At 41.3% G+C, this 19,529-nt stretch overlaps 1 protein-coding gene across 1 annotated transcript; it reads right to left on the reverse strand.

The window, feature by feature from the left end:
- Positions 1–1,706: 1,706 nt before the first annotated feature.
- Positions 1,707–18,532, reverse strand: map1b (microtubule-associated protein 1B). Its single transcript, XM_039780089.1, has 7 exons — positions 18,113–18,532; positions 15,796–15,897; positions 10,255–10,337; positions 9,333–9,473; positions 3,789–8,958; positions 3,446–3,684; positions 1,707–2,685 (listed from the first exon to the last, which is right to left on the reverse strand). The coding sequence occupies exons 1-7, from the start codon at positions 18,297–18,299 to the stop codon at positions 2,530–2,532; spliced, it is 6,078 nt and encodes a 2,025-aa protein (XP_039636023.1). The 5' UTR covers positions 18,300–18,532; the 3' UTR covers positions 1,707–2,529.
- Between the last annotated feature and the right edge of the window lie 997 nt (positions 18,533–19,529).

Raw genomic sequence — 19,529 nt, forward strand, 5'->3', positions numbered from 1 at the left:
TCCCCATCACCACCAGTGTCTAGACTCCATCAAGGGAGTATCTTACATACTCACTGCTTCTTGGCCCCCTTTAAATATGATGACGTCACGATGGGAATTCGATTATGTCACGATGGGGGTCTAATCACCAAAGACTATCATTTACCATTGTGCACACGTCAATAAATAATTGTTCACTCAAAAATTAGGTCTCTCCTGATTGAAATATATATATATATATATATATATATATATATATATATATATATATTTATTTTTTATAAAAGACAAATGCACAAATCTTTTTTTTTCACAACATATTTTATTGTGGTTGTTTTGAATGTTTTTTCTTTAGTAGTGGTTCCTCCTACATCAGATTCACCATGTGGATAGAGGAAATATTGCACACAAACATCAGAAAGCACTAAGGGATACTTTCACTTGAAACTAATTGCTATAAGTTACATATGTGTTTGGGGAAAGGGGCAGAGAGGATGCAAGGTCACAAGACAAATATACCACACAGCTGCAGACAAACATTACTAAAGTTCTCCCAAGAGAAAGGTAAGGAGAAAAAGGCAGAGATAAATAGACAGAGAGAGACAGAGAGGAAGTGTAGAGAAAAAAGACAGAGTAAAGAGAAATGTCAGTTCAAGAGAAATGTCAGTTCAGAGTTGTTGTTAGTCATGGTGTTGGTCTGAGGTTCCCCTGCAGAAAAACCCGGTCTATAATGGTATGATTAACACCTGACATCATTTCAGAAATACCTGGTGAGCTTAGTGAGTCGAGTGAATAGCCCAGTATCAAAGCCTGTAATCTCCAGTTGTGATTTGTTAAATGTTTGTCCAGAAGGTGGCCTGTCAAAGTTGATCTGTGGCCTCTGTACGGTTAGTTTGGTTTGTGTCATGTATGTGTTTAAAGTGACTAGTTTTTGTTTTACATACGTTCATTTAAAAACACACAAGCCACTCACTCTCACCTCTGTGTGCCGCCCCTCTCAAGACTACACCTCTACTGGACGCTGTTACCTTTTCATCCCAGCTAGAGAGCAGAAACTCTTTTGTCATAAGAAGTTTTCAGCCTTACACCTCAAAATCTACTGTACTGCACCCTAAATCAAGTTGTATATCGATGCCAGGGCACATTTGTACGCCATTTGATTTACTGTAAGATACAATTTCATGTCACAACTTGCAAAAATCATAAAATGCTCCTTACATTTATTTAGTTAGCCTAGCCCTGTTGTTCTTAATGCAAGTCTGAGCAAAATCCCCATTAAAAAAAAGCGGAAAAAAACGTATCATTCATGTCTTCCAACCACTCCGTCGACCACAAAGCTATTTATAATTATAGTACAATGCTTTAGAAAAACAAGACATTTTAAGGTTTATGAAAATATCCTGCCTCACCAGCTTTACAATGGGAAAAGGCTAGCTCCCTTATAACTCAATGACTACATCAAAAACCAGCATAAGAAATAAGATCTGATTTTCTCTTATTTAAATAACTTCAAATCTGTAAATAAAACAGACAGTCTGAAATAAAAGGCGATCCTCTGAAAAGCATTGTGGAAAATGATAAGATTTTACATGTGGCAAAAGTAGCAGGGGGGGGGGGGGCATTCTGAAGCAACTTCCTGTTGCACAGTGTAAAAGGCTATCTGGACAATCAAGCACAATAAATTAAACGTACCATAATAAATTAATGTTCATACATCAGCAGCAACATTTCCCAGATTAAAAACGTTCCTTTTTAATCAAATAAAACCCAGCCGACTTAAAAACATACAGTTTCACAATGGTAGGGGCACTTTGTCTCACCCTTGATGAATATGAAGTCAAACATCATATTAATGCTAATCAGTGTAAAACATCCTATTAAGTTAATTCATATCTACCATCATTCAAGTATGTAACTATTTAACAGTCCTTTTGGGATTGACCTCTGGTGTGTAGTTACGTGCCCAATCTTCTGCTAGTTGCATCAGTTCTTATACATTCATTTTGACTCCCCTAAGGCAATAACAGAAAACATGTTGTTTTATCCTTTGGTGTGGATAACAGCCATTATTCAAGAATATACCATATGCAGGGATGTTTTGTTCCTTGACAGCAGTTAAATTGATTAAAAGCTCTCATGTATTTTGATCTGGCGATGCAGAAGAAACTCAATACATCAACAACAACATTATTATTTGATCTATATGAGAGTTATCTTAATTGGACAAGATAACGTGGCTAGTTTTTGGTTTCTAATTTCTTCCCAGCACAATCAATTTATACCTACAAATCAGATAACACCGTGTTGATGTCTTACTTTATATAGAAAACATTTTCCTTTGCATGGAGCCCCTCAAAGCTAATTTGTATTAGTGTTATGTCCTTATTGTAGATTCTTTTTCAGGGTTTAGTACACAAGAATTAGCATTTTAGCATATTAAGTGTATAAGTGTTTGCTTAGGTTTTATGCTACATGGATTTGTTTTATTTCTCAAATAATGAGCCCTCTCATCATCAGTCACTAGGCCTTGTGATCGCTTGCTGAACAGGCCTACATCTCTATCTTACAAGCCGGGAAGGACTCATCCTGCATGACAACAGTGCTGCTGCTGGCCAGGACCATGATGTTGAGCTCCTGCTGCTTGTCGTGGGTCTCCTGGTACCACTCCCTCATCACATCAGTGTCATGGGTTGGAATCAGAGTGACCTGACACCAGAGAGGAGGGAGGTTTCTAAGGTCAAGCATTCATAGAATTCAAGTATCATCCTTACAACCAAAAATATTTCTTTGTCTTTCGGTCTCTGTTGATTTTTGCATGCAGAGTTCAGCAGTTTTACCAGCAGGGTTTTAACAGAGAAATGAAAATATTAAATCTTATTTATTTTAGTCTTTTAAATTGTTGGCAGGAAAATTATTTGAGGCTGGTTTATTCCAATTTATTTGTTTTCATTTACCCCTGCTATATACTACATTCCAATCTAAATGCAAATGTGATGAACAGAGGACCATAGAGCCAGCCAAAGTTCATTTATAAATCATTACAAAATGTGGCCATAACTAATAAATCTATTGAATATTGTCTTTATATATTCAAACCGTTCCTGGTACCCTGAAGTTGGGGTGGCGGCATTTACAAAAAGGACTTTTCAAATATCTCAAATAGAAGCTCAAACTTGTAACTTCACTGTCTTCATGTCAAATTAAACAAAATAGTTATTATACATAGGTTTATTTGGTGTACAATTTGTCTATTTTGTTATTATTTTGTTGTATTATCTTGTATATTGTGGTTATTGTGTCATCTTTTCTTTTTTTTGTCTGGGTGGGTGGTGATGATGAATATGTGTTGTATGTTGTTTAACAAATCAATAGAAAATTGTTAATCACAAGAGAATAAAACAAAATAAAACATGGAACTCCTATACATTTTTTTTTACACTATCCCATCAATCAGATTAATACTTACCTGCATATTGTTTCCCCACTGGGCCTTTCCTTCCAGGACTGCATCAAGGACAGCCCTACTGGGCTCCTGAGCTGTCTGATCATTGCCACTGACCACATAGTAAGAGGAGCGCACCCGCTTAAAGAACTCTGCATCCACATTCTTGGCATTGCAATGATTAGGGATGTAAACCAAATCCATGTACATGGGAGGGCAGTTGGGCAGAGATGCTCCACCTGATACCTTTCCACTGCCAGTACCTGAAAGAGGCAAAACATATATGATAAATTCATGATCCATGATGATATTGATAATGTCTCAACAAAAGTGATATAAATGATGGCATTAAGTAAATAGTACTCACCTGATGTAGCACTTTTTACAACTTTGGACGCAGAGGTATTGGTTGCATTTTTGGCATCTTTCCCTTCTCCAACACTCTTCTTTGGAGAGGAATTCTTTGTGTCCTTCACTTTTGATAGAGCACTCTTCCTGGTTGGCGAGGAAGACTTTTTCAAGAGCTTTTTCTTCTTGGGCTTTTCTTCTCCATCTGTATTTGCATTGTGGAGGTTTTCTTCAGCCTTGAGGGCCTCTGGGTCCACCATGCAGACATCATGGTGGCCTGAAGATGGAGCAGAGTCCCTGAGTGCCACCGGAGGAGGGTCGACATGCCTGTAGGTCAGCGTTCTGTCAGTAGGCAGAGTCTCGGAGTCGTCTTCAGAGTCAATGTTAGCATCTGCTGTAATGGAAGGGCACTCCTCTGTCCCTGGTGGAACATCTGAATCTGTCTGGGAGGGGGCAGATTCACTGATGGATGTGGGTGGGGTCTCATCACACTGCTTGGCAGAAAGTTTACCTCCTGGAGGTGGGGGACCTCCTCCTGACTTGGCCAGAGGCTTCTCCTCATCCATGGCCTTCTCTTCATTGATGAAGTATTCTAGAGGGTTAGGGTTGATGAAAGATGGGGACAGCTCTGTCTTGGGGTGACGATACTCACATGAAGTGACTAGGCAGAGGTCAACATCTGTCTTAGATGGAGCAGAGGGGCTCTTCTTCGTGGAGTCTGGGTCCCTGGAGCCACAGGCAAAATTGTAATGATGCGGATCAGAGGAGAGAGGTAGATATGATGGAAAGGGAACTTTGGGACTCACAGGGGATTTTGCCTCAAGTGTAGAATCCTCACATCTAAAGGGATTAGTCTCCTTTACCGGGGAAACGGTCTCTTCTTTTGAAAAGGTAGAAGGCGATGATGGGGAAGCAGCTTTGGGAGGTGAGGGTGACTTGTCATATTTCTGCTGTGTGTCGGATTTATTAATAAAGCCCTCCACAGATGGTGAAATTAGGCTGGTACTGTCTTTAGCTGGGGAACCTCCTAGCACTGGGGATGGCTCATTGGAATGGGGAGAGTGGGTGAGAGAGGAGGCCTTTGGGGTGACAGGAGACTTATCTGTCTGCTCAGCCACGGCATGTAACATCTCTGTCATCTGGCATGGGGTCGTCACAGAGGGAGTGGACAGAGATGCATCTGATGGGGTTGCAGAAGTGGCAAGGACTGAATCGCTCTCATCAAAAAACAAAGGCTTCTGCACTGTGGAACTATGGTCTTCAGATGGTCTTTCATCTGTTCCATCTGAGGGGCTGTAGTCAACCTCAGTCGGGCCATTCTTTGTAGCATGTGAGCTGCCTCCCACAGATGGATGCTCTGGAGATTGCTTACTAAAGTCCAGAGCTAAGGAGTGGTCAGGAGACTCCTGGCCAAACTCTATTGACATGGTGGAGTGCTCTGGTGATTTTGTGTCCTGTGCTCTGCTTTTTGTCTTTGGTGAGATATCTGGGGAGATAGACATGGGTCTCGGACTATCTTCCTTGGATGGAGAACCTTCAGCCTCCTGAAAGGTGGTTGGGGTCTGAACCACAGAGACAGACAGAGAGTCATCTACTTCTGTTGAGTGAGGAGAGCCTATCTCAGCATGAAGAGAAGGAGAGTCAGTCGTGGGTTCTGGCAAGGAGTTGGTGGCCAGCGAGGCAGTGGATGCTGAAGCTAAATGTGAAAATGTATCTTCTGCTACCACCTCCTCCAGAGGGGTTTCTGACTTGTCTGATGTGGTACCCTCTGAAATGGACATTTTACTCTCGTCTTTGAAAGCTGTGAAAGGATTAGTGTCTTCGGGTTTGGTCATTGGTGCTGAGGACAAGACTGAATCTCCAGTTTTCTTATGATCAATATCAAAGAGTGACTTTTCCGTCTTCGTGGGGGAATCAGATTCAGTTGGATGTGGGCTTTTTGGAGAGGACATCACTCTCTCTACAGGGGAGGAACTTTCTGGTTCTGGCTCAATAGGCTCTGGGGTACCTGTATTGGAGAAATCCTCTTTATCACTTGTGACCTCCACAATTACAGGACCCTGTGCTCCGTCTTCTGACACAGGTGGTAGAGCCCCTGCTCTTTCATCTACTGGTGACTGATAGTAAGGTGTGTGACCAGAGGACTGAGGCGAATTAGCTCCTTCCAATGTCTTGTCATCTGGGCTAATGGAGGGATCAGCTGTTGCTCTGGCGCATCCTGTCAGTGTGGTGGACAGCTCTATTGGAGCAGCAAACAATGATGGATAGTCAATCTTGTCCTTGTGGTCCACTGAAGGAGAACGTACAAGAGGCAATGTTGTTGAAGTTGAACTGAGTCTAGCCGAGTCTGTGTCGTACTTCTCACATGACTCTTGGGCTGTTGCAAACTCTTCAGCTTTTCCTTCAGAAAGAAACCCCTTATAGAATTTATCCTCTTCTAGAGATGAAGGGGGAGATATTGTGGAAGCGGAGTGGCCGTAGTCCTGGCCTTCTGTGGCATCACTCTGAGAGTGATCGGACCCTGGCATGTCCTGAAGTGGAGACAGCTTCTTCCTGTCAAACTCTCCAGATGCTGATGTCCCAAACCTGCCAACATCCTGTGAAGGAGATTCATCATTGGTGTTTTCATCGCTCATAATGTCTCTAGGAGTCAACATCTCATCCATGGGAGTAGGCACACTGGAGATCTCAATGGTGGACTGAGTGTGGCCAGAGGTGACAGTGTAATCCTCAGGGGGTTCATCTTGGTTCTCATCATCCGAGGCTGTTGAGCTCTCAAAGCCAACTGGAACTTTTTCGTCATGGATAGATGCAGCCGGAGAAACAGGTGAGGACACTTTGGGTGAGGCTGATAAAAACAGGTTATGTTTCTCTATTTCTCTCTCACTTGCATGCTGATCTTCTACATTTTTATTAGTCACATCCTCATTGTCTTCGACACTGTCTTCTGGTTTGACTTCATCATTTTTCTCTTGGTGTTCATCTTCACTGGGAGTAAGCTTATCTTTATCTGGTTCCACTCTCTGTGGTTCATAAACTTCTTCGGTCTCTCCCTTCTCTTCATAATCCCCTCCCTCTGATGTCTCCTCCATTACAGTGCCTTCATCTTCAAACTTCTCACTGACACTACCATTGCCTTTTCCCTTAAGAACTTGTTCCTCTGGAGTCTCTCCGTTGTCTCCTTCAGCCTCCGTTGTTATACCCTCATCCACAGACTCTAATGCCTCAGGTGACTCTTTGGTTTGTATTAGTTCTTCATGGTGGATCATCACAACCTCTTCTTCTTTAATTTGTTGCACAGTTGCATCATCCTCCACCAACTCTTCAGCTCTAAGCTCCTCAAAGTCCTTAGTAAGGTCCTCCGGTGTGGACATTAGAGATCTTACTACTTCTGGATCCTCTGCAACAGCAGCTGCACTTGCTGCAAGTTTGTCACTATCCACCTTTGTCTCCTTCTTTGTCACCTTTGCCTTTCCTTTCTCTTTTAACTTCGACGGGATTCCTGCGTCTTTCTTTGAAGCATTGTCTTTTTTCAGAGGTTTTGGTTTTGGTGCTAGACTCTTTTCTTCACCTACAGCGGATGTCTTTTTTATGTCTTTAAAGGGCACCTTAACATCTTTCTTTTGCTCTTTCTTTTCTTCCTTCTTCTTCATAGGTGAGTCTCTTCTGGTATCCTTTTTTATAACTTTCTTTGCCTCCTCTTTCTTTGCTTTTTCATCCTTTTTAACCTCGTGTTTGGGTGTATCATCTTTCTTTGCTACTTCTTTCTTAACCTCCTTTTTCTTTTCCACAGACACCTTGGTCTCCTTTTTAGCAATCTTTTCAAATTTTGGTTTTATTTCAGACTTCTTTTTTTCTGGAGTCTCATTTTGGGCTGTTTGCTCTGCCTTTGCTTTCTCAGGTGCTTTAGCCTTTTCCTTTTTCAGCGGGGCCTTTTCTTTTTTCTCAGTCTTTGGTGTTTTTTCATGAGATGATTCTGCATCTGTCTTTGCCTTTTCTGGTGCTTCCTCCTTTGAATCCTTCCTGATGCTTTTGCTTGGTGATGGCTTTGGAGTAGACCTCAGGCTCTCTTTGCTGTCTGTTCTGTGTTTCATCTTAGCTTGCTTTAGTGTTGGTGTTGACGGCATATTAGAAGACATTGCTTTTTGAGTGACAACTGGCTGCTTCAGGAAGTCCAAGTGCTTTAGCTTTTCTAAACCTTCAAAGATGTGATGCTGGGTGGCATTTCCAGGAAAGAGAACACGCACAACCTTATCTAAGGGATTTGCAGGGTGCCACACAATGAGTGAAGAGATAGAAGTTAAATAAGAGACGGGGAACTCAGATTCTTTTCCATTTGGCAGCAGAATGGAAGCGGTGTCTTTCTCACTACCTGTCCACTGCTTCATGAAGTGCTGCATCTCCTTGCTGTTCCTCGATGGATTAAGCACATACATCTCAAGCTTCCCAACACCCATTTTCTGAAAAAGTATGAGTGGTTCTATTGTGTTTCCAACAGGCCTCTGCAAAGGCTCTAACCTCAAATTTAGCTTGGTGAGGAACTGCTGAGTAAACGCTGCCTCCTCAACATTCCTCCGCACTCTGTAATTAGGTTCAGGGTTCTCCAGGTTTTCAGGAAGATTCAAAAACACAACACCAATATCTGGAGAAATCATGTTCTTCACCCAGTCACTGTTAGCTGTCGAGCCCTGTGACTGCTCCTCCTCCAGCTCTGCAACCTTCCTCTGCAGCATGCTATTGATGCCTGGCAGGTTGTCGTCACCAATGTGGGTCATGAGGATGGAGTCCACCCGGTCTAGATGTCTCACCAGCTTCCAGAAGCACGACTTCCTGTCTGAGCCACCGTTAATGAGCATGTTGAAGCCATTGACAGCAAAGAGAGCAGAGTCACCGCTACCAGCAGGGAAAATGTAACAGCATGGTTTGGAGAGTTTGAGGAATCCACCTGAGGTTGGTGGTTCTAACATGTCAAAAGGAGATGGGATCTCTACTGATTCAGATAAATACTCTGTGAACTCTGAGAGGCCTTCCATTTCAGGGAGTATGAGAGTGGAGTTTAGTTTCATGTTAATGAAGTCCTGCAGATTGTGTTTGTCCAAGTTGGAGTTTTTCCACTCGCCTTGTTCAGGGCAGGACAGTGTTAGGTTGGCTTTGTTTGCCGGGTGAATGGTGCTGAGCAATTCACCAATCTGTGCATGAGAAAAATTAAGTGACTTTAATTTTTAATATGTCAGAGTCCGTAATGAAATGAATAGTGCATTGTTTCAGTATGTATATATCTACACACCTGTACTGTATGAATGTTTTAAGACTACTGCAATGATAAAATGGGAGCTTTTAGGGAGGGCAACCACCATGCATTTTTTAATTTTTTGAAAGGCAAAAATATAAAATGTTCTCATTCTATAAAAAGACACTGGAAGCCTTCCACTAATGTAAAACATGAAAATTGCCAAAAATCTAAATTTGAGTTTTTTCATGGCAACAACATGTAATGTAATGTGTAAAACACATTACATGTCAAATTTGGGTGCTTATAAAAAAAATCATTATGTTGGCTCACCTCTTGGTCAGTGAATATGTCTATGAAGTTGAAGAAAGAGAAAGATCCAGACTGAAGAATTAGTTCCCCGCTGTTTTCAGAGCATTGCCCTGAGAGAACCAGAAGCTTGTGTCTGGCAGTGTCTGAGATCATCAAACGAACCTGAAGAGTAAATGGACAATAATTTAAAGTAACATGAAGAAAAAAATTATTTATTGAAACTATACGATGATAATGTTAGCCTAGTGGCTACAGAGACAGATAATACAAAGCCTTGCTGCTGCAGCAATCAGCTTAATGATTAGTGTATTTAAATCACTCACTCAAATCCATTAGCTATTGGCTGACTTGTTCCCTCTGCTAAGTTTGCTTTCACCCCTCTATCTCTTGCCTCTCCCACTCTTTCTATTGGTCTTTTTTTTTCTACTTCAGCAACATCAGCTGTTCTGGGCGGCTGGCCAGGTCAATCCTGCTGTGCTGTGAGATATTATTAATGCAAGTTTGACTGCAGACATGGCTGGGGGGTGGGGTAGGGTGGAGGAAATGCTGAAGAGGAGCAGTGAGACAAGAGAAAATCTTCTGTCATCTGTGCTTCTGACCCTCCTATGTCTTTCTGTCTTTTCATTAAAATGCAAAAAAAGCTTTGCTGCAACAAAGAAAGGAAAAAGGCTGCACTTATTATCCTTAAAGTAAATGAGGCATTAGTCCTGTCCCTTGAGCTCCTAATTGCTCATATCTATTTTATTCCAACCAATAGCAACAAACAGCAGTTGATATTAGGGTGGATAATTGGCCAAGCATGGTTGACAGTCATGGCTGAATAATAATCCTTTTCAAGCTGTAATTGCTTTGTAAATGTATATTTATTTAATGCATTTGTAAATCATCCCTCTTTGATAGGAGGATATAACAGATTGTCAACAACAGCTATAGCTAATTTTACCTCAGTACTGACAGCATCATCTGAAGGGTTGATAAGCACCACCGTCTCCAGGATATTACTTTTATGGTGAAGAATTCTCTGCCCTGTAATAGAAAATAGTTAGAAATAAAAAAAACACCCCAAAACATGAAAGTATTTAATTTACTATCACATAAGAAGAAAACCAGAAAATATTCACGCTGAAAAGAAGGGATATTTTGGGATGTTTTGCCTAGAAAAAATATTCAAATGTTTAATTGATTTTCAAAATAGTTGCCCATTCATTTGACGATTGACTAATCAATTAATCAACCAATCGTTTCAGCTCAACTTATCTTCTGACAAACAATACAGACAACACACAATATTGCGTGACAAGATTATTCACACACAATTTCAAAAGCCCTAATAATTGTTTGCTCTCTCTGCATAATGGGGACTATATAGGCCTATAGTTTAGCCCACCACACTTTGCCATAAGTAACATTTTCCCCTCATAATACAGAGCTGTTACATAGAAAATGAGACAGGCTCATAATCAATCATCCTAGGTTTCAGACGATTGATTGTGATAATGACTTTGTTCCCACTGTGAGTGTGTCTCTGGGGTTATCCTCCGGTCCAGTTGGTGAGGGAATATACAGCTACTGTAGCATCATTATTCACCCCAACACATCAGACTTCACTCATTCAATCTGTCTTTGTTTCTTCTCCTTGTTATCTCATTTCCTCGTGTATCCATGTATCAATTAATTTGAGCCAACTGATAAAAGCCCTGGTTTTATTTTGTTAATTTAGATCCATTTCCGCTGGTAAAAAAACAAAGGGCATGCTGCTACTAACATTCTGTGAAAAAGACAAACAAGAACCTTTTAGGTTCAGAGGGCAGTGGGGTGTTGCTTGGATATATACTTTAAATTCAGAAGAGTGCTCCTTGTTTCCAGAGACGTGATACTGCAGCAGCTACATATCTAGCTGCTGGGCCGATTACCCCATATATATTTCATATTGCAGATTGTCATTATGGAGCACATATGCATTAACCCTGCCGCCACCTCCTCCCAGAGGGCTGTCACTCCATATGGAGGAACTCTTTCATTCAATGCTGGTAATAGTGAAGTGGCTTCTATACAGTACATGACTATTAGTCTCTATAATATTCTGGGGAGTTCAGTAATGGTAGAAATAATGACTCTTTCCCCACTTGTCAACCCTTTAGCAGTTCTGATATTGCACTCCATTTTTTTTATGGAGTTAGTTGTCTGGAGGGAATATTATTCCTATTGTGAGTTTGAGTTTTCATATGAATTCAGTAGCATGGCAGAGGCTTATATAAATTGTTCTGCTTTTTTTGGTGGGGGGAGAATGGGATCTTTTCGAACAAGTCCTCCAAACCATATGACAATATAGATCATTTATTCCTACCCTCTAATACGACCCTTAGGAGAGTTTCATAAATTAGCACCCCTTGCGTTGGCAGGAAATACGACCCACCGGAGCGTTTTCCGTCATCATATCTAAACATAATGGTCGCAGTGTGAAACACGTCATTCAGGCTAATACAACCATCGACAAAATCCCAGTTGACTCTGGGAGAAACCAGCTTCGCTAGGATTTGTTCTGAAGAGACAGCAGTCTAAAACTGATGACCCAAGCTCCTCCATAAGAACAAGTTTCAGTGGTCTGTGAAATGAGCTAGAAATAAATCATGGAAATCTATCGTTCATCCTGTCATGCTACTGTACACAAGCCACTGCTAATGTAATAGAAAAGCATTTTTCTTTGTTTGTCTCTCTGTGGGTTATGCCCAGCTTACCGGCATTTCATGTGATGAAACAGAAAACACAGTAGTACATGTTAAGGACTAGTGAAGCAAAAGGCAGTCACCGTGACCACCACCATTACGCTGCCAAATTGCCGTGAGTCTAAGCCAACTCGTCAAAAAATGACAGATTGTACACTGGGGCTTGCTTGACCCTGACAATTACCTTGATCGATATAAAAATCCTGCATCTGTGTCTCAGTGGGAGGTGAGTTAATGTTACATGCATCACTGAGCTTATGGCTGAATAGAAAGCCTGGTATAGCCTGGCTGCCACAGGCTGAACCAGACAGGGGAACATCAATGTGGATGGCACCACACCAAAAATAGATCAGTGGAACAACTGCATTTAGTGTTTCCTTCTTTTTGCTTAAAAAAAAAAAAAAGGACCTCACATTTAAGCATTATAATTGTACCTCTCTTCAGGTGGATGCCGTGTGTATGTGTCAGCACAGTTTTCCTTCCTGTCATGTCATTTTCTAACAGAATGATTGATTGGTGCATCGAGCAGCAAAGATGGGGGCCCCTGAGCACAGTTTTCAATGTCATTTGTTCCCGTGCCCCCACACAATCGGATTAAAAAGGGAACTGGTATACGTAATATGTCTGGTCATGGAGCTGATGGCACTACCACTGCTGTTCAGCCGGCTGAATCACAGAACAGTCAATCACCCGTGTCATAGAATCGATGCCTCGAAATAACATTCAGTTTTAAGCTCATTAACAGCTATTATCTTTAGGAATTAGCTTGTCGATACAAATGAAAACCTAATATACCTAACCTAACATTTTTATGCCTTCCCACCGCCTGTTTCTTTCCCAATTCGTACCAGCTATCACTATATAAGATAATGCAGCTTGATAGGTGCATGACTGATCAATCAATTAATTAAATCTGCTGATTTACAGCTACAGAACCAGCCAGTCAGGATCAACGGTAGACATCAAGAGAACGCAGGATTTTATTTGTAAAAAATATCTGGGACAAACTCATTTGTAAAGGTCAACACAATTCTTAATTACTATTGATCATAAGCTGCAATGTTGTCTTCAACAATCTTACAAGGAGGGTCTTGAGTGGATTTGTGGTTTAGAGAGTCTTTTCAGGCTTCAGTGCTGTCTGCAGTGAAGGCAGAGTGCTGGGAAATCTATACGTAACAAGAAGTATCATATATCCATCAGGGAGACACCGGGGGTCTCCTGACTTGCCCCGTTTTCCCTCCCTTCCCCTCTTCCTCACTGTGGGGTCCAGGCTTCCTGTGCACTTACGCAGTGTGATGGATAGCATATCATCAGTCAAATAGACAGACAATCGCATTCATCGTCCTACGCCCGATACTATCTGCTGGTTTGTGTTTTCCTGTAAGCACAGAGCCCTAAACAATAAACATAACATACTACTCAACTGATTTTTCCTTTCTACAACTAATATGAGCTCATACCTTCTATAAAGACAGCAGCTCAGCCTCCTAATCAACCATCTTTATCCGGAAAAATTACACTTAATGTTTGGTTGGGCTCGACATTTTGAGAAATGTTAAGAGTTAGATGAGAAGATTGATACCATACTCATTTATCTTTCCAGGAAAAATCCAATAAGACCACAGACAGCAGCCCGTGAACTTAGCTTAGCATTAAGACTGAAAACAGGGAGAAACAGCGATGCCTGGCTCTGTCCAAAGGTAACAAAATCTTTATGCGTCATTGTTTTTTGTGCAGATTAAACAGACACGATGTAGCGTGTTGATCAGTGAGCTTTGGAGATGCTGGAAGGCGGAGTTTCTTACCTTCAGACAGCACCAGACTAGTTGTTTCCCTAGCCTTCCCTTAGTCTCTATGGTAAGCTAGCTAAGCAGCTGCTGGCTGCATGTTCATATTTAGCATCTAGTTCTCAGAGAAGAAAGCTAATAAGAGTATACCAAAATGTGGAGTATTGCTTTAAGCTGTTTCTTTTGTGTGTCACACATAGTGATTCAAGGTTAATTCACAAGTTTAGATTTGTTTACACTTCTATGAATGAATTAAATCTTAACTTTAAGCAGGTGTACTGCACTTAATAAACACAAAAAACATAAACGCCCTGTAAATGTTTCAAGGAAGCCCTTCGCAAAGCAGTTCATGTATTAAAAGTTCAAAGGACAAAGAAATCCTCCCTTTGAGAAATAGACTTGGCAAAAAGCCTGAGGCGTAGAATATACAGTAAGAGAACAATATTATTCCAGTTTTACTGCTTATACAGCGTTACCTCTCATACTCTCGGCTTCATTAGGTCACTGATCAGAACTGCATTTCTGTTTCTGTCGCATCTATCTTCATCCTCTTCTTTCCTCCTAACCTACTCTGTCTTTTCACATCCCCCTTCCTCCATTGTTTGCTTTTCTCTCATCCTCTTTCTCTTCACAGCCATTCCCCTCACCCTCTCTGTTCCCCTCCCTTCTTTTTTTTTTCATGGACAGACACTTGCCACCGGGGATTCTACACTGCTAATTACTCCCGAATCAACTGCACATCTCGTACTGGGTTGCAAGGCAACAGCACACGGAGGAAGGAGAGAAGAATGGAGGATGGGGAAATGGTGATAGCATGGCTGGATGAAAAGGGAGTGGGGGTTTGGAGTCTCTTTGAATTCTATCTAAAAAATCTCTTCACAGCTCTCTCAACCTATTGTATTTTACCTCTGTAAGTCCAATTCTGAGATCTGATACTACTGCATTAAAATAAATCACCTGATTTAGTCTGCAGCAGCAACAGTAGTTGGCTGGATCAATCTATTGGGAAGTAGGAAGACCTGCTGGCCATGTCCAATATGGAGCAATGCCAAGCAGAGGCTTTAACTGCTGCTACCCGTCAAGGCCATACTGCCCACTGGCAGACCGTCCTGCCACACTGGATCTCTTCCATCTCTATATAGCCTTTCCCTCACCTTGCAACTAATATAGCTTTATAAGTACCATGCAACAAAATGCTGAGAGGGCGTTTCCAGGGGCAGGTAATAAAACCCCTCTGCTTAGTGTACTGCATGGAAGATATAGCTGACTGCGATGTGACAGTGTACGTACGCTGCTGAAAAGTGCAGCAGGAATGTCATTTACTCAAATATACTGAACTAATTTGAGAACAACTTGAGTATTTCCATTTTCTGCTTCTGTTTGTTGTTCTTTTTACTCCACTTCCGTTTTCTGACAGCAGTAAATACTAACTTATTTTGCAGATTATTTTTCATTCATAATAAATGCAGATTTTAAAACGATTCATTGTTCAGTGAAAAACAATCTCTCTCCTGTGAGGTCATTTCATATCTGGAATTTAAGTTTTTCATTTCCTGATTAAACGTTGAAAAAGATGGAGGAATAATTCATTCATTCATTTTTTTTAATAATTCTAGTGCCTCAACCTGCCTCATTTAAAGACATTGAGATGACGTTTTTTAAAACAGGTTGAAATATTCATGTTTGGATTCCGTTTTACACAGAAAAGGATTTATTCTTTATTCTGGCCAGGTTATTCTGGTTTTGCAGAATAACCTGGCCATACAATAAATAAAGAACTTAAAATCACCTCGACCAACCACAACATGAACATTCTGCTGTCTATGCATCACTCTTACTTAAGATTTTGAAATTCAGGATTTAAAGGAGTATTTTAAAATTGTTGTAGTATAACGTATACTAATTAAACGATCTGCATAATAGAAAAGTAGGTGAAGTTATCAGGTGAAGAGTCTTTTATTCCCAGTTTACCTCTGACATCTGCAGAGAAACGAGCTGAGTGTCTGGAGACAAACAGCTTGAGTTCCTGGTCCAGGTTACAGTCAATAAGGTTGGTGTCCCATGAGCGGATCCCTGCAAGATAAACAAACACACACACACACAAAAAAAAATCAACAACAAAATCTAAAAAATCTAAAAATCAAGGAGCAAGAAAATATGCCAGCGAAGAAAAAAAATATGTTAGCTCAGCTGTCTGAAAATGAATCAATGCACGCTAGAACTTGGCAGCAGGTCTAACAAATGTGCAAAGGGTCACGCCCGCACATACATGCACGAACATCTATTTCACTGATCCTTTTGCCTCCAGTTCATTGGAAAATCTTGGAGTGTACATGCATAGACGTGTTACAGGTTTGGCACAAGAACATTAATCTATAATAGGAAATATCTATAGCCCTGTTTCTGTTTTGCCATGGGCCAGACTCGCTGGTAGCCTCCACTCAGCTGAGTCATGCTGGTATCATCCTCTTTTCATAATCATGAATCATGCTCAGTAAAGGCCTAATGAAGGCATCTGGGAAGCTATGTGATGACATTAGGCTACTGGGAATGGAGACAAAAGGACTTAAAAGTGTTTTATCTGTGAGGTAACGAGTCGGTGGACATAAACGTTTATTTCACTCAAAATATTACTCGTAGCAGAAGACCTAAACTGAAAACAAAGGGTGTGGCAATACTATGACAACATTCATCGATTAACATGAGCAACAGTGATGGAGATGATAAAATGTAGTTTCTCTTGATAAATGTGTACAATAAGATACTGAATGAGCAAGAATAATGTCACACGTTAATACAAAATAGATTAGACAAAGAAAAAAGAAACAAAATACAATTAAAGGATATCAAATCTACAATTCCACAAAAACTGAGCAAACTCCATCTGCTGAGGAATACTGTGTTATACAACCAGAAGCTCCAGAACAGCCACTAAGGACCTTGTCTTTTGATTTTTTTCCCCCTGCAAGGTCAATAGTAAACTTTTGGTCTCGATATCTATATTTCCAGGGCCAACATGATAATCTATACTGAATTAACATAATAATAGAAAAGTAAACTGTGACTCCGACAGGTTAGGCTACACTGTTGTTAATGGGTGATCCTAAGGTGAAACCTAAAAGCAAACACATGTGATGCTTTCCTCTTTCTTCTTTCCTCCTGCTTTACTTGGTTTTACACCCACACAGTAACAGCGCCATATTGTCCTCCTTCTTCTCCTCTCTCACACAAACAGTGCACTCGAGCCAGAGAGGCAGAAAAAACTACAGCAGATGTGGCATTTCTAAAACGCCCTGCTCACTTTGAAAATCGTTCCTTGTGGCTTTCCGTAGGGACCGCAGTGCGGACCGAGCCACGCCCACCAGCCGGTGAAGGGTGAGAGAGCTGGATGCGGGATGCGGGATGATGATGATGATGGAGAGATGTTCCCACGGGAGGAACGGGATATTTACTATATTACTATTCTGTTATTATAAAAGCAGCCATGCACTGTCTCCAAACACAAAGCGTATTTATTCAGCTTGGTCTGCGAAGCTTTCTTCCACAGCGACACAAGCAGAGAGACAGAGCTGCTGCTATAAACCTCGTTGTCGCTTCCCGACTGTAAACTGATGCATCATGGGACCCTCCGCTCTCCTGAAACAAAAGCCTGACGCACCTGAACATAAAGCCCTGGCAAGGTGCTGCGGGAGGGAAAAAAACCCCACACAGCTGCACTGGAGCCAAAGAAATGCGATGCGCTGCATTATTGACGCATAGTCCAGATTTAATGCTGAATCATTGCTGGCGGCTTTTAGGAGCTGGCCCACGTGTGTGGCTGAAAACAATTGGGCCTACTGACATTAATATGATAACCAGACTGAACCAAACTGCTCCTCAACACAGTGGATGGGAGAGAAGGAAGGTAACTTACCTGTAGGTTAAAAGATGGACAGGATTTGGCGAGGGGATAGACAGGATTTGTCTTCAGTTTACGGTGATGTTACTGGGAGGGGCTGTTCAAAAACGCCCTATCATGAACAACATTACCTCTAGTGCAAATCGTTACCCAGTAAACAAGGTTCAAATGTTGTTAATGAGCCATTAATATGCGTAATTCGCTCAGGCGTAATGTGCCTATCGAGCGTAAATGATTGTTGCAAACAGGTGCATCAGCAGCCTATAGCTACGTGACTTTTTACAGCGATAAGACGAACTTCTAAGCTATATCTCTGTTCAAGTTCTTACGAAGATGTTAAGTTCAGCTCTCGGTGGCATACGCCTATACATCACAAAGCTCCATTCTCACCTTTCTCTATGTCCGCAATGGCACACTTGAGGTGATCCTCCGTTATGATCTCCCCGATAACCACCAGCAGGTAAAATTTGCTGTCGTTGAAGTGCTGCGGGGGGCCGCTGGAGGATGTCGGAGACGTCCCGGTTTTGCTCTGGCCGCCTAAAGTCTCCATTTCTGCAGATTCTACCAGGGTGGCCATCCTCTCATCTGTCTCTCTCTCTCTCTCTAGCACCCGTATACGCGCGCAGGATCCCAACAGCAGCCTCCTCCCTTTATTCGCGGCGGAGCCCCGGCGTGGTCTCCAGACATACACAAAGTGGAGCCTTGATAGGAGTGGCCCTAGCTTTTTATACCAGCAGACATTGTGTCATATTCAGTTACCGGGGAGAAGAGGGCGCCGGTTGTTTTTTTTCTTTTTCGCACACTCACTCCACAGCTGATGTCATTCGCAACGAATCATACGCTTCCGGAAGTCACTGAGATTTGATGCTTTGTGCATATTCATCAGTGCTGGACTCCTTAGTACTTGTTACGCCCATAAGGTTGATGTGGTGTGGAGTACTTTCACTCAGAGCATTATTTCTTTTTAAACCACTACTCATTCAAAATAAAATCAAAAGCGGTTTTAAAACTACTTTAAACCAGAGCACTCTTTTTTTTTTTCTTTTTTTTTTAAAAATGCTTGATCTAAAGTTTAATTTCTGGTTTTAAGAGGTATCCAGGGGATCTGTAGGCTACTTGAGTATGCTGTGCACAGGAAAAGCTTCATAGGTGATTCTCATGCAGATACTATTGATTTTTCTTTTGTATGTCAGAGATTGTTCATCAGAAGGGCTGTGAGGCATGGTGACAGCTGAAAACCACTTTAAACAAGACTTTTCTGCCTTGATTCTGCATGCAGAAACTGTGTTTGTTGGCTTATTATTTTTGTATCGATGTTATCTTCTGCATAAAGCAATACATGATGTGCAATTTGTCTCTTCCAAGTCCCCGGATGTCATGGCAGTGCAATACTAAATCGTTGAAGTGACCCTTTTAGTGCTATTTTTCTATTTCATTAGTGTTTGTTTGGTTTTAAGAAGGATTAAAGCTCAGTTTTCTGTGGACATATTTTGCAGAGGTCCTGCTCCTGTAAGTATGATCCCAGAGGTTTATTCTCTGTGTGCAGCTGAATGCTCTGGCGTGACAATTGCTTTATTTTAATAAGAGGGACACAAAGGTTAAGAGGTTTAGTCTAATTCCGGGAGATACTGTTTCACTGTAAGGTTATGTACATAGTAAGTAAGTGCCATTGTGTAATTAGGCCTACAAAAAAGGTAATTATTTCATTAAAAAGTAGCAGTAGTTGCATAAAATAAAGGAAAATAAAATAATGTTCAACATTATTTTATTATTTTTCTACTATGAACTCTAATAAAGGCATTCAATG

This window comes from Perca fluviatilis, chromosome 17 (assembly GCF_010015445.1).
Source record: "Perca fluviatilis chromosome 17, GENO_Pfluv_1.0, whole genome shotgun sequence".
Taxonomy (NCBI): Eukaryota; Metazoa; Chordata; class Actinopteri; order Perciformes; family Percidae; genus Perca; species Perca fluviatilis.